At 27.6% G+C, this 26,110-nt stretch overlaps 3 protein-coding genes across 4 annotated transcripts in view; all 3 read left to right on the forward strand.

The window, feature by feature from the left end:
• Positions 1-17,929, forward strand: LOC119687919 (homocysteine S-methyltransferase-like). The gene is made up of 6 exons (XM_038102474.1): positions 1-73; positions 5,156-5,950; positions 14,754-15,115; positions 15,185-15,262; positions 15,957-16,082; positions 17,617-17,929. The coding sequence occupies exons 2-6, from the start codon at positions 5,797-5,799 to the stop codon at positions 17,887-17,889; spliced, it is 993 nt and encodes a 330-aa protein (XP_037958402.1). The 5' UTR covers positions 1-73; positions 5,156-5,796; the 3' UTR covers positions 17,890-17,929.
• On the forward strand, positions 10,655-12,992 carry LOC119687917 (putative uncharacterized protein DDB_G0282133). Its single transcript, XM_038102470.1, has 3 exons — positions 10,655-11,142; positions 11,200-11,440; positions 11,516-12,992. Exons 1-3 carry the CDS (start codon positions 10,679-10,681, stop codon positions 12,812-12,814), a joined length of 2,004 nt encoding a protein of 667 aa, XP_037958398.1. The 5' UTR covers positions 10,655-10,678; the 3' UTR covers positions 12,815-12,992.
• Positions 16,006-26,110, forward strand: part of LOC119687918 (homocysteine S-methyltransferase 1) — an 18,993-nt gene continuing 8,888 nt past the window's right edge. The window contains exon 1 of one of the 2 annotated variants that reach the window (XM_038102473.1): positions 16,006-16,082. The gene's annotated coding sequence lies outside the window, so the exon portion shown is untranslated. Of the gene's footprint in view, positions 16,083-24,528; positions 24,613-26,110 lie in introns of those variants that run through there. The other variant, XM_038102471.1, reaches the window with a different exon arrangement.

A 26,110-nucleotide genomic window follows, 5' to 3' on the forward strand; every position in this document is an offset into this window, starting at 1 on the left:
GAAAATTAGCAATAAATTTCTGATTAACGTTTTTAAATTATTTGGTCTATAGTTTGGAAAACGATTGGCTGAGGTAGGTACTGAAGAAATGAAGTAAGTAATCATTATGGTAAGGAATTGTATTCTGTGGTATCTATTTTGAAATTTCGTAATGTCAATAATAATGACATGTTTATGAATTGCATTTATTGCATTTAACACAATCGTCTATAAAGTCAAATAAACAGTGAACGAAAATATGTTATAAAGTTCCAAAAATAGTGTACTGTTTTGTATTTTCGTTAAAAAAATACTATACGAAAGGTATACTACGTAAAAACCACAACACATCAACAAAATTAGTGTTTATTTAGTGTCTCTAAACTCTAAAATTATAGTGTATTATTTTCGACATCTCACGTAAACCTTTTAATGTTCTCGTTAGTATTCCTTTCACAAAGGAAGTTCACAAGTGAACTTTATAACGCTCTTTTCATCAAGGTCGGTATCTTTTTAATGATCTTTGTACGAAGGTAGTGAACTTTTGTAGCGATCAAAGGTAAGGTATTTGAGTTAGTTACATTTTAGTGTCTATCAAGCAAAACATTTTCGAAATGTTTTTAATGTGAATTATTGTTGTTTAATTTGCGTAAAAAAAAAATTTTTTTTAAATTTGTATTGCATGTATTTTGCTTATGTTCTTAAGTAAAGATATTATATATTCATTAATTCATACATACTTGATATTAGATAATATGTATTTTATTGCGAAATGGATCATTTGTAATTGTAATGATAATAAAAGACTTCACTTTCACTGGGTCTTTTAATAACCAATATTCGGATTATAGATCTTAAAGAATTACACAATATAATATAATAACTTTATATAAACGAATTGAACATGATTCCTTTGTCGTGAATGTTAGGTCGGGATCTTATGACATGTACCCACAGCTGAAATATGAGATTATAGATAGTTTTTATTACGAAACTACTCAGTACATATCGAGCGTACTTCTTAAATGTAGGGGCGGTGTTTTAGATATAAACGCCAGAGAATTTAATATATCTGAACATGATTGTTCTTTGTCTGATCGTTATGAAATAAAAAATATATTTTATATTATTGGAGTATGTCCGATTTTCAAAGAATATAGAAAATTTTTTTTTTGTTAATAAAGCACTTCTGTCCGAAGAAGAAGTTAAATTCTTATTAAAGGGTAGCAATACTAATAACCTGTACAAAATTATGAAAAGTGTTTTAAGTTACAGAAGATTAATTATTGAAAAATTTATATGAATAATAACTTTAATAATAAACACCACCTCTTTACAATAAATTCTACTTATAAAATTTATTATTTCTTTTAATGATCTTAGGTTTTTTTATGGATATAGTAAATAAAGAAAAATCAGTAATTTCTCCAAAGATTTATCGATGCAAAGAATAATAATAGATAGTTTTGATATAATCAATAATACTTATAATCACTTTAAAAATATATTTCAAATTAACATACAGGGTTAGGTGATTGAAGTGTTACCTATTCAAGCGACTATATATTTTTTGTACGAAATTATTTTTCATTGATTCAAATTAAAAAATTTGTGGAAATAATCAAAATTTTAGAATCAATTCACTCTAGCTTGATATGCTCACCTTTTCTTTGACTATGGCCTTAAAACGGTTGAAAAATGAGTTGCATGCTGCACGAATGTGATCTTCCAGTATTCTGGCCCATTCCTGAACAATGGCGTTCTTTAGCGTATCCATACTAGCATATATTTTATTCCTCATCTTGTTCTCCATATCGAATTTGCATCTGGGAATTCGAAAGCCATTGTGTGGAATAAATGAAGTGTGGAACATGATTTTTTAAATACACACAAGCTTCATGAGACGATGCCGAGTCTTGTTGGAACGCCCATGGTCTGCGACCGTAATGCTTGCGTGCCCACGGCTCTAAAGCAACTTCCAAAACATTTTCCCTGTAATAAATCGCATTGACTTTGACACCAGGCTCGATGAAAACGATTGAAGACCGTCCATCGGCTGTCAAAGCTGTTCATACCATTACTTGAGATGGAAAATTACTTCGGGTGGCCATTCGTAGTTTAAAAATTTTTCAAGGTGTTTGAGTTCATGATCAATAGCTGGTTGTGATTTTCCAACCAAATATAACGCACGTACATTATTACGTTTGAATTCCATTTAGAATGACTTTTGTTCTATAAAACTTAAACGCTAATGCTTGTGATAGTTTGTAAGCAATATAAACATATATCATTCGTATGAATTTCACGTAGTTGGCAATATCAATTTGATAGATATACCTGTGTGTAGTTGAAAATATTTCAATCGCTTAACCCTATATTATAATACTTAGACACGAGTGGACTATGAGGTGAGGGAGGGTGGAGTATTGTCCACATCGACCTTTTTTTTACATTTTTATTGAAAATATTATCAATCATAATTACTTATTTCTTTATTTATTGATATTTTAATACTTTCAGAACTTTTTTATTAAGGATGATAATAAACCTTTCTTTAATCATTCTCTCATCTTAACAAGTTAATAAACTGAGACTAAATTTCATGGTATTTAAAAGTATATCTTCTTATTTAATAGATTTTTGTTCCAACAAGTATAAATACCATGAAGAATAATTGCCTAAATAATAAATTATTAGCTATATAGCTACTCTATAACATTACAAACTATATTATTTTCATTTTATTTATTATTGAAACCAAAAATTTAATACATATAAATATGATAAATATCATTAAATTATTACATTGGCTTTGTCACGGCGGGTACATGAGGTGGTATCTAGAGAATCAAGCTATATCGTTTTGTAGCGTAATTTAAAAACTTGCTCAGAATAGTCGAATTAAGCAATTAGTCAAGCACTTAAGAATTAAGTGATTGTGCTTAATATTCTAATAAATACGTTCTAATGAGATATAAGTATGGCTTAGTCAATGTGAGTGTGTAAAACAGTAATTGAGGAATCAAGTTATGTCTGTATATAACGTAAAAAAAAAACTTGCTTATAATAGTCGGTTTTACCAAAAACCATCATCAGTTATAAAAATTCTCTAATAAAGTTTTATAATTTAGGTGTAAAAATCATCGTTCTATGAAAATCAAAAATCAAATATATATATATATATATATATATATATATATATATACAGTCAAACTTCCATAACTCGAAGTCCAATTTTGCAAAGATATTTATTTATTTGCAATCAAAATCAAATAAAACACACAAATTATAGTAAAGTAAAATATTCAGAAATTGGGGTTTGGGACTTTAATTTTTTTTCTTATTTTCAATAAAAAGAGATTTCACTTTATTCACGCTCTTATAGTGATCATCAGTTGTACTATCATTCCTTTGCAAATATAAATTCAGAATATTGAATGAGTCTTCTACTTCATTCTTAGAAGGCTGATGAACAATTACATCCACCGAAAAAATTCGACATATAGAATACACTTTTCCATATTCCTATCGGCACGGAACAAAATTTTTGTTCAAGTTATAGAAAAATTCGAGTTATAGAAGTTCGAGTCATAGAAGCAGAATCGCGTGTAATTTGCTCTCTAAAACCTTGATGCACTGTTTTTGGTTCGAGTTATAGAAAATTTGAGTTATGGAAGTTTTACTGTATATATAGACAAAGTTCCATAACTCGAAGTATTATTGTGCCAAGAAAAGGTTTTACTTATGGAGACTTCGAGTTAAAGAACGTTTTTATAATTGTAAGTAATTCGCTCTCTAAATCTTGTTGCACTCTATTTAGTTCGAGTTATAGAGAAATTCGAGTTATAGAAGTTTGAGTTATAGGAGTTTGACTGTATATATGTATGATATATTTGATGATTGTCATTAATATATTACATGTCAGAAGTAATATTTTGTAATGAATATATAGTATATGTCAATTATTTATTATATTAATGTAGCCCAGTGTTCACGTAGTAATCCTTTATAATGAATACATAGTCACTAAATGTCACTAAATTATTACAATAACGTAAACAAATGGCTCATATAAAGCGATACTTCCCTCTAAATGTATATCTAAACTATCAACCATAAACTCTAAACAGTTTATAAGGAAAAATATAATAAATGTCATTAATTATATGTGATAAATTGGTCGTGAAGATTGCAGTCTTGTGCAGTAATGATTGATTTTAATGCAATAACCATGTTTTTATTAAATTATAAAATTATAGATATGATATAGTATTACCTTATTGTTACAATTATTTCATTCAAATAATCTTTGTTTCTTTGTTGTAAGTTTTTATAAAAATTGATACCAGCTACATCCATGTATTTGTATATCTTTAATTTTAATATATTCGAGAAAAAATTCTATAGTAATAATACTTATTATACTTACCCTTAATATTTATTATTATTCTCACTTTATTAAACTATTAAGTTTTCAATTAAATTTATTAAACATTTTATTAGTGGAATTCAATTCAATTTATTTAGGCCGTGTGAGAGTTCGTGTAAATTGAGATAAAGTAAATTAAAATTTTCTAGGGATTTTTTGCACTGCACTTATGCAAAATATTTATTATTGCACTTATTTATTATTTTTTGTTAAAAGTTTTCAAATTTATTTATTTATTTATTAAACATCCTATAAAATTTTCACAATGGTAATACCTAATTTACCTAATTTTTATCTAATTTGCCCTACTCGAAATTTTGGTAAATACCAACATTCGCTGCCATACCAATATAATTAACTATTTCCCTCAGTTTACCATCAATTTACTAGAACTCACACACGGTCTTAATATTAAAAAGGAAATAAAGGCGAATGATTTTTTCTATTTATTGTATGTGTGATTTATACATATGTATGTATATCGTAATTATTGAATTAACATATATGCACAAGAAATCGTATAATAACAAATAATATTAAAAAATGTATTGAAATGTTTTAAAATTAGTATTTAATGCATTGGCAGTAAAAAAAAATGTGTGATTGTATCTCTATTCACATTTTCATGTGCATATGTGTATGTATATTTCGCTTTACCGCCATTTAGTAGTAATACAATATTATCCAGTTTTGGCTACCGCAGAAAATCCAATAAAAACATTTCTGATTAGATTTATCTCTTTCTAGTGCAAGTGTTTAATGCAAATCTTTTTGGAAAAACTCTGTAACGGAAGAAGAGATAAAACATAATGCACAAAACAAAAATTAATCAGACAGAATAGCGGATTATAGCGAAATAGTGTGAAACGATTTGAGATCAGTGCGTGTTTTATTTAAAATTTAAATTTTATAAGTGAAATTATATTGAATATAACATTTAATTACGATAACAGTTTATAACAAGTGCATATAAAACAAAAAATCAGAAGCTAATAGTTTAATAACAAGAATAATAGTCGAATATAAAAAGTGACGGTTATAGAAAACCAAAAAAGGCGATTTTGATAAATTTGAATTTTTAGTTGGTTGGCTTTGGCGGCACTTCATGCGTGCAAAAAGCAAGGAAAACACTTCTGTGGAGAATTTTTGTTAGTTTCTATTGTGAAGCTGAACTGAGAGGTTCTTAAGAGTCCTGCGTTGCAAATTAATTGTTTTCATTTAATTTTAATTATTTTAAAGTGAAAAAGTTTAAACGGTTTCAATTGTGCATAAATTAGTAAAAGAACTTAATTTTTTATTAAACTAAAATTGTGTTTAACAAATTCAACATAAAGAAATAACAACTTCTACTTGTGTTTATTTAATAAAGAGAAACGATACCCAAAAAAATGTCCGTTAATTCTCAACTATTAGTTAAATGCGGTGGCTTCGCAACTCAATTGGCAACTTACGTTGGTCACGACGATGGCCCATTATGGGGCGCTCAATTCGATGCAACTAATCCTGAAGCCGTTTTGCAAACCCATATGGATGCTTTAATGAGTAAGTATAAAATTATATCTATATAAATATTTTCTATCACATATAATTGTGTAATATTTAATACAAAATTATTTAATTAGCATCTCTATAATAAATACTTAGGAAACGCTATAATAACTACAAGAATTTAATTTTTTATAGTTTTTAGTTTAATTTCCTTGAAAAAAAATAATTGTTCTTAGAAAAGATGCGTTAGTTATTTGGCGTTTATGGATGTTCAGATGAAAATTATGAGTTAATTACTGAATGAATTAGTTCGATTTTTTTATTTTTAATTGCTACTCCAAATGAATTTCATTGCTTAACAATTATGATATTTATTAGATATAAAAAAATTGTGTTATAATGAAAAGGAATGTTTTACATACTAAAAAAGGCAAAAATTATTTCCTTTACTAATAAATCGAATTTTTTATGCATAAATTACTAGTAGAATGCTTTCACATTAAAATGCATATTATTTTATTTAATTTTTAAAAACGTGTATTTTTTAAATAAATGTGATTTTTAGAAAAATATACTATGCGAGTTTTATAAATTTTGAACATTCAAAATATAAACAAAAATTCAAGATGTAAACAAAAATTCTTAAAGCTTAATAAGGCGTTTGTGGATCATTTTTAATATTATTTATTTGTATATATATACATATATTTAAAAAAAATTTAAATTTATTTATAAAAAATTAAAAAAAAAAATTAGACTTCATAGCTATTCAGGATTTCGTCAGTTATTTATGTAACATTTGCAGAATTTACATTTATTAGATCCTAAAAAGTATAAGGCAAACTTATAATTATGTATGATTTCAACATTTTTTAGTGCATACGTATAGTTTCATTCATAAACTGAAAGATTTTCATATATACTGTACGCAGAAATTGTTGGAATTGTTACAATACAAAGTAAACACTGTAAGCTCAATGAAAATACCTTAGTACGCTGTAATCCATGCTTCATATGGTAAAGGATTTAATAGTTATGCTATTTTAACCACTTAAATATTAGCCTTTTTTCCATTTTTTTTTTATATTTGTTTTTTATATTTTTTTTGTATTTTTGTATATATTGAAATATGCCGGAAACGCGAAAACATACGAAAGAAACGATAAAACACACGAAGGAAAAGCGTTGTTTTTAGCTACTCCGACTACCATTGCGTCTTCAACTATTTTTATTTTATGATTTTAAAATTTCTATATAAATTTAAGAGGATAACTCTTAGTAACAAATATAGGACCGACATTAGAACATAATGCAATAGTTTTAATTTCACAAAAGTTATCTGCATAAATAGGAGGCATTTTTTTCAGTTAATTTAACTTGCCTAGTAAACTGCAAGATCTCCGTCGAAACAGCTGTAACGATTGAACTCAATTTTCTTAGAAATTTCGCTTTTCGTTTTTTAGTGTTCGTTTTCGGAAATTATTTTGTTTTCCCTTTTGTACTCTTGTTTATACGTATCTTACATGCTTCTATCACTTTAACAAATAGCGAATCACTTTAAAAAGTAAGCTCGCTATTTGTAATAGGATGCAAACCTTATGCAAGTATGCATTCTCACAAGCTTACACATACGCTCATTCACTAACACACACAAATTATGGTTTAAAAACAAAATTCGAAAAGAATGGGTATTCGGATTCGATTATAAAAATAGTTTCAAAGTCTAATTAGTAAAGTTACCAAATTAGTGTTGCTGTTGTGACATACCTTTTTTGTTGCTGATATTTGCTACTATTTATATTTATTTTATTGCTATTAAAACTATTTTTTTGAGTTTTGTTTATATTGCTATATATATGTAAATTTAACCGGTGAAATTTGTTTCATGATCGAACTTGCTTAAATTATTTTAATTATTTAAATTGCCATATAAATAAATATGAAAATTATTTTAAAAATTGTTCCTTTTGTTGTAAAAATTAATTGAAAGAAAAATGCAAACCTGATGAAAAGTAATATTTCATATGTGGGAAACCCTTAAAATTATATTTTCTTACTTTCAAATCAGTAGTTGAAAACTAAGTAGATTTTTTAGCAAGTAAATTATTTAAAAAAAAATTGTATATTTGAGTGCATAAAACAATTACTGTTATTTTTAATTAAAAGTTACAAAAGGAAGGAATAATAATTCATATATAATTTCTTTGTAACTGTGGTTTTTTTATTGATTAGATCTTTACAAAACAAATATTTGGTAAATATACAATTATATATACATATATTTATATCTGTTTTTTATATTAATTATAATATTCCTACATTAATCCATACACACAAGGATTTTTTATTTTGGAATTTTTATGCAAAATTTTGTTAGGCATATTAGCTCTGAGGTACATGAATCTGACGTCTAAAAAGTACTTTGATTTTTAGTTGCCGCGCAAATTGGTGTTTTTTCTTTTAATAGTAGTAATAGTATTATTTAAAACAATAGGTATGTATATTTAGTTAATACTTTTAACATAAGAAGGACAGTGTATACCTTAATCTTCTTAATCTTAATTATTGTTTAAATTATGTGAAAAGATTTTGAGGTTAAACATTTTTTAAAAAATTGCTATTTAAAGGAAGTATTTTTTAAACTTTAAAAATATTAATTTAATTTTTCAAATAAGCGTAACAAAATAATTAAGTCAACTAATTGCTATAAATGTTAGATAGAATGTAAATAGAATAATTCTAATAAAGATAGAAGATAATTCTATTCTAATAAAGATAGAATCATATATACTAATATATACTCATATATCCATTAGAGCACAAACAAACATTTTTAGTGATTTAACCATATTTAGTGATAGTATGTCGACACTATGTACGCAATATACCACATGGGTTTTGCTTAAAATTTTGTTCAATATTTTCCATTGTTTATTATTTTTTGAATTAAATATTTAGACAAATAAGTTTGTATCAGTAGCTTATCTAAAAATACTAATACTAAAATATATGCGTTTTAAATAAGAAATACATTAAGTTGACGATGACAGTATGAATATTGGACTTTAAAAAAAACTTATAAGATAAACAAAATAGTTGATACATCCTTTGTTTAAAACTGCAAATTGAGCAATTGTAATATTTTTATGATTATTTAAATTAAAACTCAATGCGGTATTTATATTGTATCAATAAAATTAAATCTCGATGATGGCATATTTACGGCACAAACATCAGTGAATCAACAGGAAACTTAAGCAATTAATTTTAACTACCGAAGAACAATTTTATTTGTTTCTTTTACTTTTTAAAGTTATTTTTTTCTACAATAGAAAAAATTTTGCTTTTTTATTGAAATCTTATTTATTTATTTATTTTTCTAAACATTAAAAATGTACAATCATTTCTATATTCGACAGATGAGGTGACCTTTATGCTGATTAATGCTTATATTTGCCTATATCAGTATTTTCTACTTAAATTAATATCTTAAATTTAAATGAACTTAAATAAGCTAAATTAGTATAAATTATATTAGAGCTAAATATATTAATCGACAATACTTGACATTACACAGGTAAGAATAGCAGTTCCATTATAATCCATTTTCGTGTATAATCCAATAGATGTATTTATATATATATAAATATTTTTTTTATTTTTTTTGCGGAGAGGAGGTTTATAAATGCGTAACACATCGTTACTATGTACCAGACCGTTTCTATCCTTGAACTTTATAAGGAATACTTCCAGTATAGGGTCCCTAGGTTCGTTTTCAATTAAAAAATTTTGTTTTTCTACGTTAGTCTGCCTCCAGGTCTCGCTTAGGTTTGTTTATTTTTCTCTTTTTTGAAATTGGCCATTTTCTATATCATATTTTTTCAGTTTAAGTATGATCATAACGAATCGATCTAAAGCGGTCCAGTTTTCTTCAGAGAATATTATCTTCGTTGCGATATTTTCGACGTTTATTTCACCGACTATTGTTTCAAGTGATGTTCTTTCGGTGTTCCATCTGTTGCATCTCCGTATATGCATTTCGGATCATTTGCTTTGCCAATTCGAAAAGGTATTTTTGAAAATATCCATGACCAAAAATGAATTAAATTCGGTAATAGTTTACTTCTCTAGTTTTTCTGTCTGACCATTTCACCACATCTTGGATCAATTTTGCTGTCCAACTTCCTTTTGTTTCTGCATTCCATCTTTGCTGCCACAGTTGTTGGATTTGTCGTTTTATTTCTAGATCATTTAACGTTGTATTTTATTGCTGCTTAATTTGGCACCTTATTTTCCTTTCTTTTGCTGTTAGATCTATAGGTAATGCGCCACTGATGACTAGCATCGGAGCCTCAGATACCGTACGGTATGTTTTATAATTTAATTAATATTAATATGTGTTTAGTATACACACTAACCATCAGAGTTTTATTAACCATCATTCATTTTTGACTCTCTCTCTCAAATGTATATCTCCAATATTGAATATCTATATCCAATTTTTCAAGCTCAGTAGTTTAAAATTATGATATTTATGGTTAATTATGTACTCTTACTTAGATGTCAGTAATAACTACATTTCTCACACCACTACATACAAATTGAATACGAGTTACGTTTCACACAGAATATACTAAAAATATAAAAATGGCAGTAACCATGAATTTTTTTAAATTTGAAAATAAAATTTAGATACACATAATAAATAAAAATTGTCATTCATAATTTTTTTTATTTTCCCGAAAAAAGTATAAATATTCAAAAATCAAGACAAGTTTGACTATGAACACTAATTTAAATCAAAGTGATACTCCCGGCACTGTGGAAAGGGAACCACAATGCGATGAAGTTGATTTGGGACAAAATAGTGTTATAAATCTAAATAACGTCCCATCTTTATCAGCAGTTACTCAACCAATTTATGTTGATGTGTCTGCGGATGTTGACACTACTGTGGCTACAGAAAGTGACTCTTCAAGTGAAGAGAGTGAATTGCGAGAAAGTGGAGGTATGAATCCAAATGGCTATATTACTTTAATTCCTGTTATTCCTGTAATTTGTACAATCATTGTGCCAAGTGTTATTACTACTGGGCCTGCGGAAGTTCGCTCCACACCTAATGTGGCTGAGTTACAAGGAAATAGAACTATGAATTTAAATAACTCTCCATCTATACCACCATTAGGTCTTTTAATATTAGCGAATGTAACTACAAATGAAACTCAAAGCAATGAAGTGGATTTTGAGTATTTTACTATAAATTATATTAAGAATCGAACATTTCACAATAATTCATTTCATAGGTTTCAGACGCAGCGTAACAATTTCAATGCTATTTCAACTGATGTAAGTAATATTAACAATGGTATGAATCTTTATGGTTTTTTCAACGTTAGCTTGATTCCGATTACCATATTGCCACAAAATGTAATACAATATACTCCAATATCATATAATGCACAAAATAATAACCCTACGGATCCTCATCATCATAATAATATTCTTCAATCTTCTCAATCACTCTTGATGCCATATCCTAGCTATGTAAGTAATGAATATGTGTTCCATAATTTATCACAAAAACAGTATATAACGAAGTATTAAATTTACAATCAACAGCAAACTCAACCACAAGTTGCACAATTACAGTTTCGCCATCAAAACCAATATCCTCAAGTTTTTTCTCAACAAGGACAAATGACACAACAACAACCAACTTTACAATCACAACCTCAATTTGTTTTTTCAACTCCAAACGTTACAAACCTGCCACAGTCTCAACGCCAAAATCAGTATCCTACTCCATTTCTTCCTCAATTAACACCTCAATTTAGTTATTCATCTCCATACGTTACAAACCTGCCACAGTCTCATCGTCAAAATCAAATTCGTCCTCGACTTCGTCCTCAATCACAATCTCAATTTGATTATTCATCTGCTTATGTTAGAAATCAATCGCAGTCTTCACATCAACATCAATATCGCCCTCGACGTAATCCTCCATCGCAAACTCAATTTGGTTACTCATCTCCAAACGTTAGAAATCAGTCGCAAACTTCACATCAACATCAATACCGCTCTCGACGTAATCCTCAATCGCAACCTCAGTTTGGTTATTCATCTCCAAACGTTATAATCCAGTCACAGTCTCAACGTCAAAATCAATATTTTGCTCAAATTTATCATCAATCACACCCTCAATTTGGTTACTCATCTCCAAATGTTATAAACCAGTCACAGTTTCATTCTCCAGCCGAATATAACAATGTTTTAATGCCACAACTACAGCCAAATCTACAGTCACAACTTCAATTTGATTATTTATCACCGAACATCACAAGCCACGAGTATGACAATAGCAACAGAACTCCCGAACTGTTTCATAATCATTATAATAGACAACAAGAAGCATCAACATTATCTCCAAACATTGAATATAATTCTGAAAGTAATCATTTCAATAGTGTGATGGAACAGGCCAATGGAAACAATGAACGTATTGCTAACAACATTAACATGGAACATATCACTGCCAATTTTCATAATTTGAATATTGCTGAGACACCAACAGATGCATATACCAATAGTTATATACGTGCTTACTTAACGGCTCTTGATAATTATTATTTAACGGGGTCTGTATATGGATCAAATGCCGCAGTTATAAATGAAAATAATGTTAATGCCAATCCAAACCTTTCGAACAATATTGGGGGGACATTAGGTACCGATTCCAATATATTATCGCATGCTACCGTGGCTCCCATGCACAATTATTATGTATTAAATAATACTAATCCACCAAATATACAGGTCGACAATGCAGCATCAACTCAACAACAACCTATGTTAATTGGCTACATGACACCACAGGGATTTGTTTCTATATATGATATGAATCTTGTTAATCATTATTAAGTAAATCAATATAAATTGCTATAATTGTCCGAAGTTCTCCATAGTAAGATCCTCCAAAATTTCATCTATAAAAATTTTTCTTTGAACCTCTTTGGAATGTCTGTGAAAAAGTTATAGACCCCTAAAGTCTTGTCAAAGTCGCAACTTTAGCTGTTTGTTTTCATAATTTTTTTTTATTCCGCAAATCAAATAAAATAATTCTATGTAATGAATTAATAATTAAATTCATTATATAATTAATTAAATATATATCCAACCAATCCAACCTAAATATATATTTGTTTAACAATTAATTAAATATATATTTATTTAACAATTAATTAAATATACATTTATTTAATAATTAATTAATCAAATATGTATATATATATTGTACTAATATATATTAATAATTATTTAATATATAAAAAAAATTAATTAAAAAATTATTATTCCTTTTTTTCTTTCTATTTTTTGGGGAAATTGTAGAATAGAGCCGCTTAGCGTGATTTAATCGTTCCTATATATATAAAATATATTATATTTTTTTGTATAGTAAATATTCTATATGGCTTTTTTTGTTATAATATATTAAAATAGCATATCTATATGTCTTGTCATATCTGCATACGAACATATAGTGTAGTAACGTTCTAGAAGCATTCTTTTACGACATCTAAGTACAAAACTGAAATTTTATAAGAAGTGCAAATAAAATATTCGCAGATATGCCAGTAATGTTGGAGATTGTCTTCAGCAATGTTAGGGTAGTGTTCGGATGGAACTCCATGATGTTAAATAGTTTCAGTTCCGTGTTCACTTATATATATATCGTAGCTCTCAATACGTAAATCTCTTGCCCTGTTATACCAATGTGCTGTCAACGTGATGGTATATAAAATTTACTCGAAATTTTTATTTGAATTTTTCCAAAATATTTATCTGATACATCTGTGATAATTACATCAACCCCCCTATTCTGTGAACTTGATAAATTTGTCAAGTATTTTGCAATTCTAAGCAAATCTCGACAAATTTTAAACCTCAAGTACCTAGTGCTTTTCACCACACTATGGTGAAAAGTCTTGTATACAAAAATCAAAAGTAGTGTGTAGAGTAGTTATTACATTTAATGATGCCTTATTGCTATTATTTATTTTAATTTGTTATTTGCTATATAGGTAATAAAGTTATTTTGAATTTTGTTATGCATTCAATTGACAATTTTGTACAAACAATAAAAAATGCTTGTAAGGAGCATTTATTTTATTTATCAAGAACATATGTCAAGTTGACAATCTTGAATTGTCAGTCTTCAAACAAATTGTCAATCTTGCAAATTGTCAACCTTGACAAATGATCAATATACTGAATAATTCAAGTTCACAGAATAGGGGGTAAATACACATACTTAAAATTATTTATATCAAATATGCCATCTGAAATGTCTGAATATTTCTTAAAGCAGGGTTGTCCAGACCAATCGCGGGTCAATACAAATACAAATCACTGTACAGATTGGAAGACCGCAGACGCAAATTCAAACGTCTTATTAATTTAAATTCATTAAATTAATTAATTTTACCAGTCCACAAAAGAAAATTTGCGTAATTGTGGTAGATTAAAAAGATGTCGCGGGCCGCATGTGATGGTTCGTGCTTTGGACACCCCTGTCTAAAAGTATTCATCTCAAATACGTAGAATATTTGCCTTAAATATCTTTATACAAATAAATAAAATGTGAAATATTTGAAATATTTTTATTTCAAATATCTTTAATATATAACACATATGCTTATCGTTATATATAAAGGCAATAACTCTTAAGAAGATGCCAACTGCTTTTTTCTTAATAGGAGAGGAGTTATAATGAATATGAAGAAAATATTTTAATATTAATGTTTTATTTATTTTAGTTTATATTTAATTATAATATTTTAATTTTCTTGTTTTTACTAAGATGGTGCCCAAATAATTCTAAGCAATACTTATCAAGTTAGTATTGCCGGACTAATGAAGTATTTGCATTATTCAGAAGTTGAGAGTTGGCAGCATATCAAAAAAAGTGTACGTCTTGCAAAAGATGCTGCTGCAAAATACAATCAAATAAAGAAAATTAGTGAAACGCAGGCCGGTGGCCTACCAATGGTTTTGGCATCGATTGGTCCATATGGTGCTTGTCTTCATGATGGCTCTGAGTACACTGGCAACTATGCAAATACTGTTACAAAAGAATATTTGCAAGAATGGCACAAGCCAAGAATTGAAGCATGCTTGGAAGAAGGCATAGATGGCTTGGCTGTGGAAACTATTCCATGTCAGGTAAATATATCTTATAAATAATTACTCATTACTTGTTATTATCATAAATTTTTATATTTTTCTTTACAGATTGAAGGCGAAGCAGTCGCTGAAATGTTATTAACTGAATATAAACATGTAAAGTTTTGGACTTCTTTCCAATGCAAGGTATCTATATTATTTTGCACTTATAAATATTTATGTATCCAGAAGTATTGTAGATATTAGATAAAAGAGTTTACATTTACAGAATAATACACTGCTAAAACACTACCAATAAAATATTTTCCAGCATATATATCCCTTAATGTTCGCATAATCTTGGCTACGCCACAGCTTATAAAAAAAATTATGTGTTGTTCAATATTTATTATTATATTTGGATAACTTTTTGAACAACAGATATGTTTATTGACTTCTACAAATATTGCTCTGCTAGCAATCTTGTTTGAGCTTTGTTTGGACTATTTCACTAACTTTTTGTGTAAGAAGTTGTTTAGACAGAGTAAGTACTGTTAAGTAGGCATATTTTTCAAATTACTCCAAAATTTCTCTGCTCACTCACTATCAGTCCTATAATTATCACTATCCTATCACTCACTATCAGTTCTACTTACATTACTCCTAACACTTTTTAAGCAATAAATTCTTGTAAGATATTGACTGTTTTTAAGTTATGTTAGCTCAGCTTAATATTGTCCTGACTTTTGCACCATTTCAATTATTCATTAGAGCATATATTACTTTCTGTAGCCATTAAATAAATATATAGAACTATATTATGATACTATTTTGTAATTATAACATAAAATAAGTACGTAAAAGATATTTAAAAAAAAAAATATTTTCTTTTTAATTACAGGATGGTATAGAATTGGCAAATGGTGATAATTTTGCACTTACTGCCATCTCTATTTGGGATTTGGTTAAGAAGTACGACGCTATTGATCGCTTCCTTGGCATAGGTGTTAATTGCGTTCAACCGGAGGTAATTATTACAACATTTTTAATTTCTTTCTTTGAATGATTAATACGTTTCAATAATAAAAAAAAACACTTGGTTTTATATGACATTTTATAAATGATTGTATACAAAATACTTAATCTGGGAAAAATTCAAATTAAGTTTTTGGCCGAACATACAGCTATTGCTGTATGAGTATTGTTAAATATCTTACATCAGTCGTCTTTTACAAATATTTTTTATATTTATTTATTAGTAAATAATTTTTTAAGACTACAAATACCAGAGGTTAAGATCGTACCCTGTTGAATATGAAGCTCAGAGTCAGTGTTCGTTAGTCAACTGACTCAAAGTCGTGCTTGACTTTTTGTATCTTCGCATCTTAGAGTTTTGTTCATTTGCTGTGAAAGTTCATTTACAAAATCACATACTGTGTTAATTATAACGAAATCATACACCAGCTGTACAATAATTAAATTAATTAATTATAGTTATTTTCAATTGTTAAATTTCAAACTATTCTTTTGTATAGGCATTATTTATGATTATGTACCTATGGTTAGTTCAAAATTGAATTAGTTAAAAATAAGAAAAACTTTGTTGTTGTAATATACTTCTCTTCTAAACCTCTCCAATAATTAACACTAATAATAAAACCCAATTACTACATAGAAATTAAACAAGTAAAATTGCATTGTGGCGAATTCAGGGCAATAACAGAGAAGTTGGGTGGTACCATATTTTCTTTTCCTACTCTTCACAATACAAGAACTTAACAATAATCATAAGATTTGTATTGAGAATAGGTCTTAATTTTGTAAAACAGACATCCACTGTTTTTTAAAGAGTGAGCTGAAGCAGTAGTGAGTCAAACATTACGAGTACATCTCAAGTAATAAAGAAAGTAATGGAAATGGTTCCACTAATCATCAGTTACACTGAGTTTAATACCTTATAATAAGAATCTTTATTCAATGCCATTCCAAAGTTATTCTATTAATTAAAACTAAATTAAAATCTAAATAAAATACTTTATTCATACAGTTTTATAAATTAAATTTAACTTTTAAATATGTTAACATTATTACTATATAATAATTAATATTTTAGCAGAATGTTGTCAGTCGGATTATATGGTTTTCCATTCATAAAAGGTTTCATTAATTATGTTTTGTGTATTCAGATGTTTTTCTTAAGAACACATTTTAACCATTTAGTTAGTATATCGGAAATGATTCAAAACAGTGGATTGATGTCCCAATTCCTTTCGGATTTTTTTTTTCACAAGTGTTCCACACACACACACAGACACACTCATCACACTATATCGAACGTCTATACTTTTTTTTTTAATCATACCATTTATTTCGCACACAAATTATAGTTCAAATGTTTGTAAGTACTACTTTCAGTAGTGTTTTTTTTTATATCTGGAATAGTTATACTATTCCCTTCATATCTGGATTTTTTATCTAATATTTTTTTAACTGTTATTAGTAATAATTTTGCATTATTTTTCATTTTAATTATAATTTTTTTTTTTTATTATTATTTTTAGTACGTTACAGATTTGATCCAGAGTGTTCACGACGTAAATGGTGATGATATTCCACCTTTTGTTGTCTATAGCAATAGTGGTGAAGTATTTAATGTCGAATTAGGTATTTGGGAAGGTGGTGATCATATTAAGCCACTAGCATCTTTCGTCGATGAATGGGTTAATTTGGGAGTTAAAATTATTGGTGGTTGTTGTCGGGTTTACCCAAACTCCATTAAACAAATACGTGAACGTATTGATAACATTAATTCCAGTAATAACAGTATATTGTAAATTATATATAATGTCTACCATATATCGTATCATATTTTAAAAGCAGTATACAATCTAAAATTTAAATATTTTTTTAACATTTTTTTTCATAGTATTTTTTTACTTTTATTATTTACTTTTAATTTATTACTTTTTTTCTTTTTTATTGTTTTATATTTTATATTATTATACCTTATATATACGCATAAATTTATTTATCTTGAAAGCTAATTATGAACTTTTATAAATTTTTATACCTATACAGATGCACTGTTTCTATATCTATTTATATAAATACTATTTATAGAAATTATTAAAGTATTATTTACTGTGGCTTATTTTTAAAATAATTTTAATATTTTTTAAATAATTTTAATATTTTTAAAAAGATTGTATAATTTTTTAAATTATTTTAATATTTTTTATACAATTTTAATATTTTTTAAATAATTTTAATATTTTTTAAATATTTTTAAAATGATTTTATAAATTTAAGTTATTTTAATATTTTTTAAATATTTCAATATTTTTAAAATGATTTCATAATTTTTTAAATTATTGTAATATTTTTTAAATAATTTTAATATTTTTAAAATGATTTTATAATTTTTTAAATTATTTTAATATTTTTTAAAAAATATTAATATTTTTAAAATGCTTTCATAATTTTTTGAATTATTTTAATATTTTTTAAATATTTTTGATATATTTTTATTTTAAAATTCTATTAATGGTCTATAGCCGTGAAAATAAACTAGGTTAATACTATATTAAAAAATATTGGGGTCTTAGTTTCGCTTCATATAAAAATTTGTTATACTAAACCCATCTTATGTTCTCTTGGTGGACTTTTTATATTTGAGTTCTAGAAAAATTCACATGTTATTATCACGAGAGTGCTATATTAATAAGTTCTAAATAAAAAAATATTTTTTCTATTACTTCAGTTAATGAAAACTCAAATGATTAAAAATAAAACGCTACATTTATATTTAATAAAATTAAATATATAGTGATTGCATATCTAGCACTTCACATATAGAGTTAGCCCTGATAAAGGTTAAAATAAAAATCGGTTATTAATAAAAAATTTTTATTAATCATATACAAATATTTTAAATTTTTTTCAAAAAACTATTAAGTAGTGTTTTAAATTTTTATTTGAGTTATTTGACTATGTCATAAAAATATATTCAATAAAAAAAAACTTAGTTCCAGCTTATATTTGAGTTGTTGAACTAAGTCATCTCGTGTTCAAATAGTAGGATAGGTCCTTTAATGTGTGGTCCATCTATTTTCACCACTTAAAATAGTGATAGTATTATAGTTCACTTTATCAAAAATAAATTTTCTTTCTTTAATTACTCCTTATAGTAATTACCCACAGCGAAGCAAACAAAATATTCTTTAAATTTTCCTTTTAATTAAAACATATTTGTTAATATATTTATATTTAATAAATTAAAATATAGTATTGGTATATGCATTTTTATATATTTATTAAAATAAATAATTATGTAAATTTCTTAAGTTGATTTTATAAATACACTATTATGAATAATGAATACGTGAATAATGTATCGTAAATATGTATAATTTAAATTTTTTACTTTTATATATAATAAAGTTCTATTAAAAAAGCGGCTTTTTTTTGTCTTCATTGTGCAGAAGAGATTTAAATATAGATGAACCATAGGACACACGTGAAACCAGACATGTACTCGAAGACGCAATAACAAGTCTATTTCTTTGCTCTAAAACTGTTAGGCGCAATAACCGCCGATAACGTCTCAAGGTTTTAAAAATTAAAAAAATAAAATTATGATTTTATGTAAAATTCCTATTACTTTGTAAATATATTTATATGTAAACCGATCGATTAATCTAGTTTAGAATTAAATTTATTAAAAATTGTCGTTCGCAAATGTTTCTTTGTACTTATCATTACACGGGTATATAGACAAATATGCGAACTGTGATCAGCATTGTTTTAATGAAATCATCTGTCAACATTAATAAATTTAATGTTTAAAGGTTATCAATACCATCAGGTCTCTTCCATATGTTTCTATATTCCAAATACGATTTATAAAAAAAATCCATTTACATAAAATCATATTTTGCATTATAACATTGCAGTCATTGTTATTATAATGTAGAATATATGGAGTTATGTAAGTACATTGCTTGTTAGCTGTGATGAGAGGTCAGCAGATACGCTTCTACTTCCTATATATAGAGATTATTCAAGATTTTTCAACTCCCGAAGCATGAGACTATGGCCGCTATCCTGGTAAGCACATAAAGTTAAACAGATACTATTATAACGTAGCTATAAATCAAAGCGAAGAATAGTGGGACAAATTGTCATATAAGTATTTCCCCAAAGACCTGACTCTTACGGTGACAATCACAAAAAAAATGGTTAAATGTTTTTCTTCATCTAAGATTTTAAAATTTTTGCAATAAGTTTTAAAAGAAAAAACATTTTCTATACGTTCCTATATACAAGTGCTTATTAAACTAGCAGTATTGACACAGTCCCTGTTAGCGAGTTTGCAGAACCTGATCTTATTATATAGAGTCCAGTTCGACTAGTATTAAATACATTTTATAAATGACTTTCATTCAGGTGAGTGCACTGTTTAATAACACTTTCATTGGTAGCACCAAAGTCTGGGGTAAACTGTTATTTTATTTTAAACAGAATAACAGAACCCTCTTGATCTACAATTAGAACGGATCTGACTGCATTAATAGTCTTTAAACATTAAATTTATTAATGTTGACAGATGATCACTTTGAAATAATGTTGATCACTAGCCATGACAGAGTTCATGGGTCTATATACCCGTGGAATGATAAGTAGATAACACACAAAGAAAAATTTACAAACATTTTTTAATAAATTGAGTTCTAAACTAGATTTTTTTCTTGTTTTTGCGGTTGGTGGAAAGCATTAACAGTCACAGTGTGAGACTTTAACACTAAAACCACCTCTTAGGAATCAATGGAGAAGATTTCCATGGACTAAATACCCATTTCTATCGTGTAGTTCAGTCTACTTTGGGAAATATTAAATTCATTAGTATATAAATAGTAAAAATTCAATGACTAATTTTTATTAAATATAGTGCTTTCGTCATATCTACGATATTAATTCAATTTTTCTACTATATATCTTAACAAAATTAATTTCTATTAGTTTACAAAATAAACATAAACATAATTTCTAATCTTTGGGTCAAAGGCCTTTACTGCCAGTACTATTACTAATGGTTGAATTTAAATATTTTTAGCCTCATTACTTACCTACTTACTTACTGTAGTCCTCTTCTTTTCGTGGATCTCATATCCTGTTTTAATAATTTCATAAATAGTCTATTAAATATGTTCCAAAGTAAACCGGAATTTTTATAGGTACTTATAGAGAGACCTGGCAAAATTAAGTAGATGACATTTGTTGAGGGTGTTGTCCGTGTTTATATTAGTGCAATTTCTTCAAGAATCATTGTATGCAATACTTATTCTGAGAGCAAATTGGTTTTTAACACGTTATTTTGTACTGAATTCTATTAGAATCAACCTTCTTTTCGCTTAGAGAAAATCTCTATAATTTATTTAAACTTCGGTTTAATCAGATATGTACCGTATACACAGATTCTGTTCCATGGTTTTATAGCACATAAGAAATATAACTCATTCTAAATGGTTCTTCTCTTTGAGAACCTAAGCAATAGTTAGCCGATTTCAGCTTGAATACATAAATATTTTAAATATATATATTTTAATCCAGTATTCAAAATATTAGACTGTATTTCAATAATTAAAAATATTTCTTATTGCATATTGTATCTATCAGATGATCTTATGGTGATCCATTTTATATGAAATTGTCTGTCCGTCCCCACAAAGCATTTCCTACTGTTACCAATATGGATGTAAAGCCTAAACCAGTTCTTGACCTTCAAGTCTTCAATTCACAATCTAACTGCTTCCGTAACTTCTTTCGCAAAAACGATCAATCTGTGGTGTTGAGTGTTGATGTATATTTTAAGCGCTGCATTCAACAGAGACAGTTATTTGCTTACTAACAGATAAACAAACGAAAGTACAAAAAAAAAGATTAGCAGATATAGATAATAATAATACACAGAGATATAGACAATAAGTGTTATGACAGGCACATAAAAAAAAAGACGAAAAGATGGATAAAAAGAAAGATCCATAAATAGACAAACAAGCAAAGGGACATTGCAAAATAAATGCGATTTGTGACGCTTCGAAATTTATCTCACACCTTCATAAATATATTAGGGATATTTACTCTGTTTTGCAAAGTCATTGCAAGTTGCACGAAATGCAAGAATGTTATACTAAAATTACCAGAGTTCGAGAACACCTCTGTGGCAGAATTCCAACATCAAAATTAAACAGCTGTTTTTGCAGCAACAGATGTCGAAACAGCTGTTTTTTTCCTCTTCTATTTCGTTGCAATCATACATATGGCTTAGATATAGCAAGATTGCAAGCAATTGCAAGAAACTTTGTGCGCGTATTTTGTTGTTGTCAATTGTAAGCTCGTGTAATCTTCTCTAATAAAAAAAACTTGGCACTTGACCAATTCGTAATCAAATAAGATAACCGAGTGAACTGAACTAAATTGTAACGGTTAAACTGGCAATTAAATAATAATACCTGAAGTTTATAATGAAGATCTAGGAAGAAAAATACGCTCGCAAATCATACCAATAAGTTACTCCAACAAATAGAACCAACTTAGACATATTAGAATATCGACATTTTAGGAAAGCAGGTTATAAGACTAGATATGTTCCCTAATGATTTTTGTCGAGGTTATGGCTCTGTAAATGAAAGCAAAACTGTGATTTACCTTATTTATTCACCCCCTTAATGGCTAGAAGAAAATTCAAAATCTTTAGGACGCCTTTATAGCTGACCTAACACAGCTACAATCCTTAACAAACAGGAGGTAAGAATTTTTGAAAATATTTGATTTTTGTAAATAAATATTAATCACAATATTTATGTACAATTTTTTAATTTTCATCAATTAATTAATTTTTGCTAACAATACGAAACTAAATAATATCTGCTATCAATTAAAATGTTAACAAACAAAAGTTCTCCTCGAACTTTTACAGAACTTTCTCACACATAAAAGCTCTTTCATATGCATAAATTAACTTATGCCAATGGAAACGACCAAATCCTAGAACTTTTTCATACATAAAATCTCTTTCATATGCATAAATTAACTTATGCCAATGGAAAAGACCAAATCCTAGAACTTTCACAGAACTGTCCCACACATAAAAGCTCTTTCATATGCATAAATGAACTTATGCCAACGGAAACGATCAAATCTTAATTTGGATAACATAAATTGATTTAGCTGCAGTGGGAACATGGTATTATAATTGTAATATTTTGTTTCCTTTAAAATTTTTTCCGTTGAATTTAACTAAAATGTTTCAGTTCAAATTAGTTACCCCATATTTATGATTTCATATTATGGATTTATAATCTATATATTATTTATTATAATAGTTATGTATTGAAGTTTAATCTATCTTCCTGCAGCTTCCATAAAAATAAGAAAAATCATATAGACATTCATCACAAGAAGATTTCTCCAGGCTCAATCTTTTGTGGTTAATGCTACTAGAACCGCGACATTGGACTTAACTAATCCTATTGTATATGAATAATATATTTTAATGATCTATGCATTTCTACAACACACAGAATCAAAAAACATTGTTGCCACTTGTTGTCAGATAGCCAATATGACAATGGGAACCTAAGCACAATCTTGTTTAGCGATAAAGCAAAATTAAAATTTGCCAAAGGTTTTGCCTTGTAATACTTTTTCAGACTCCTGCTATTTTGACCTGAGATTTCAAGGTTTAAAAAATTATTAAGTTCGATATTTTTTGCTTTTAATATTATAAAATAGAAAGTTTATAAATAAACAGAAACATATAAATTAATTTTTTTATTATGCGTATTACAACAAAAGTACATGTGGAATTATTTCCATACACAAATGCTTGGATATATATTTATATATACATATATAATTGTATGTAGGAGGCTAATGACAACTGAGCACCCATGCCCATATGCCTGCTTGCTTATCACTTTTACTTAAAAAAAAAAATTAAATATAAGTTTTGATAGTGGACATTCAATGAGCTGTACTCGGCTCAAAACTTAATCAACTCAAATAGAATAGAATCGAATTGTTTTGTTTTGTTTTTTTATTTCTTTTCACTTCATAATTGTTTATTTTATTTATTTTTTTTTTTTTTTGCTTTCGAAAAGATAACAGACCTCAAGCCTACACCAGTAGTGATAGTAGAAACTGTTTACTTGTATATAATTTTTATGGGTATACATCTCTGGCACAATATTGACGAATTATAAAAGCAACCGGAATCTAGGCAAGAAACTCAAACGCTTTTCAGACGTGCATCTATCACAGTCTACAATTGGGTGCTACTAATTTAACTAGCGAACCTAGTCAAGTTCATATCGGTTGAGTACTTTACTCGTTTTCGTTTTCGTTTTGTGGAAGCCTATAAATAAAAGACAATAAAAAGTTTTTGTTAATAATTTGTGAAAAAATTAAAAAAAATTTTATATTAAATTTTAATCTAAAAATAATCCAAATATTTATCAAAAGTTTCAAAGGACAAAAAGACGTGTAATTATAAAAATGTAAGCTTTCCAATTATATTAAATATATACTTTTATATTATCTACCATTATAATTTTATTTAGTCCTTTAAAAATTAAAACCAACGCATAAACGTATAATATTATTTAAAAGTGATGATCCTCGTAACGATGCTCTATAGCTTAGATTGGATTAGACGAATAGATTTTATTAGTTATATTCTAGTAAGAAAAGCAATAATTTTAGAATAGAAATCCTGCATACAAAACTGCTAAAATAAAGAAATAATATTGATTTTCGTGATATATCCTCTCAACACTCCTAATTCAGGACCGTTCTTAAAAATTCGACGCCCGTGCAGAATGGCAAACGATTAACATTTCTTGAATAAAAATGGATATTTCTTGCATAATATAAATGAAATTAGTAACATACCTATTTCATAAATAGACTTAGAGAAATCTGTTCGGTCTCTTTTTATTGTAATTGTCTTCAACAAATTATATTCACCTAATGTTTTTTTATTGAAAGATAGTAAAATATCTCGCACTCTCTTCGGATTTGTTAACTTCTTATTTATATATCATAATAAGATATTTTCCAGTGAGTTTTGTAATACTGCTGTTGCTGTTATTGCTAATACTCCCTGTTTTTTAAACAAAGTAACACAAGCATGTCTATATTTGACTTTATAACATTGCCCTATGAATATTGCGAAACCACCTGATTTAATCTCGATTCTATGAGTACTTTTTTTAACTTTATAGTGTTAATCGCTTCTCGGCCTTATGGTTAAGTTTAAAATGTTATTATTAAGACATATTCTTCATTTATAAAAATTAGATTTAGAACTTAGTCTATTCACAGATATTTATTACAAAATTTTTCCACACGTCTCTGTTTCTAGCAGCAAACTGTAGCTTGTTACAGGATTTGTTCGCTTCGGTTACCATTGTTCTCTACCAAGTGGTTCTGTGATGACCTTGTCTCCTTACTTCTTGCGGTTCCATTCCATAACTGAGTGAGCAAACGCATCTGTCGGCTCAGTGTGAGGCCTAGCCATCCATATTTCCGTTTCTAAATTTCCTCTTCGTCGAAGATTTGTAACTTCTGAACCGACGCTTTCGTTAGCCACCATGTTTCGTACCCATATAATAATGTCGATTTTACGCAGGCGTTGAATATTCGGATTTTAGTTTTAATGCTTACATTGTTGGCTTTCCAATCTTTATTAACCGATGCGAAAGAGCTCTTTACCTTTTTCACTCTGCTGTCGATATCCATTGACGTGCCATCATCCAGGTATTTGAGTTCATGCACATCTTCAATGTTATGGTCATCCACAAGGATGGGCGATTCATTGCTTGCTTTCACTTTCATTTTTTTTTTTATCTGACTGTTCGCATACGTTATTAATGAGAGTTTATATATCAGTTTGTTTGTTTGCTAATAATACTATATCGTCTGCATATTCGAGATGACCAAGCTTTTGGTTCAGCTTCCAGTCGATACCGATTGGGCTCTCTTCCACTGCTTCAA

Source organism: Teleopsis dalmanni, chromosome X (genome assembly GCF_002237135.1).
Source record: "Teleopsis dalmanni isolate 2A chromosome X, ASM223713v2, whole genome shotgun sequence".
NCBI lineage: Eukaryota > Metazoa > Arthropoda > Insecta > Diptera > Diopsidae > Teleopsis > Teleopsis dalmanni.

What these genes read in the sequence shown, in the direction of transcription:
- LOC119687917 (XM_038102470.1), top strand. Translation starts at nt 10,679, where the DNA reads ATGAACACTAATTTAAATCAAAGTGATACTCCCGGCACTGTGGAAAGG. An exon ending in AGCAATGAAGTGGATTTTGA is followed by an intron (nt 11,143 to 11,199) that starts GTATTTTACTAT and finishes TTCATTTCATAG; the next exon opens with GTTTCAGACGCAGCGTAACA. An exon ending in TGATGCCATATCCTAGCTAT is followed by an intron (nt 11,441 to 11,515) that starts GTAAGTAATGAA and finishes TACAATCAACAG; the next exon opens with CAAACTCAACCACAAGTTGC.
- LOC119687919 (XM_038102474.1), top strand. Translation starts at nt 5,797, where the DNA reads ATGTCCGTTAATTCTCAACTATTAGTTAAATGCGGTGGCTTCGCAACT. An exon ending in CCATATGGATGCTTTAATGA is followed by an intron (nt 5,951 to 14,753) that starts GTAAGTATAAAA and finishes GTTTTTACTAAG; the next exon opens with ATGGTGCCCAAATAATTCTA. An exon ending in TGGAAACTATTCCATGTCAG is followed by an intron (nt 15,116 to 15,184) that starts GTAAATATATCT and finishes TTTTCTTTACAG; the next exon opens with ATTGAAGGCGAAGCAGTCGC.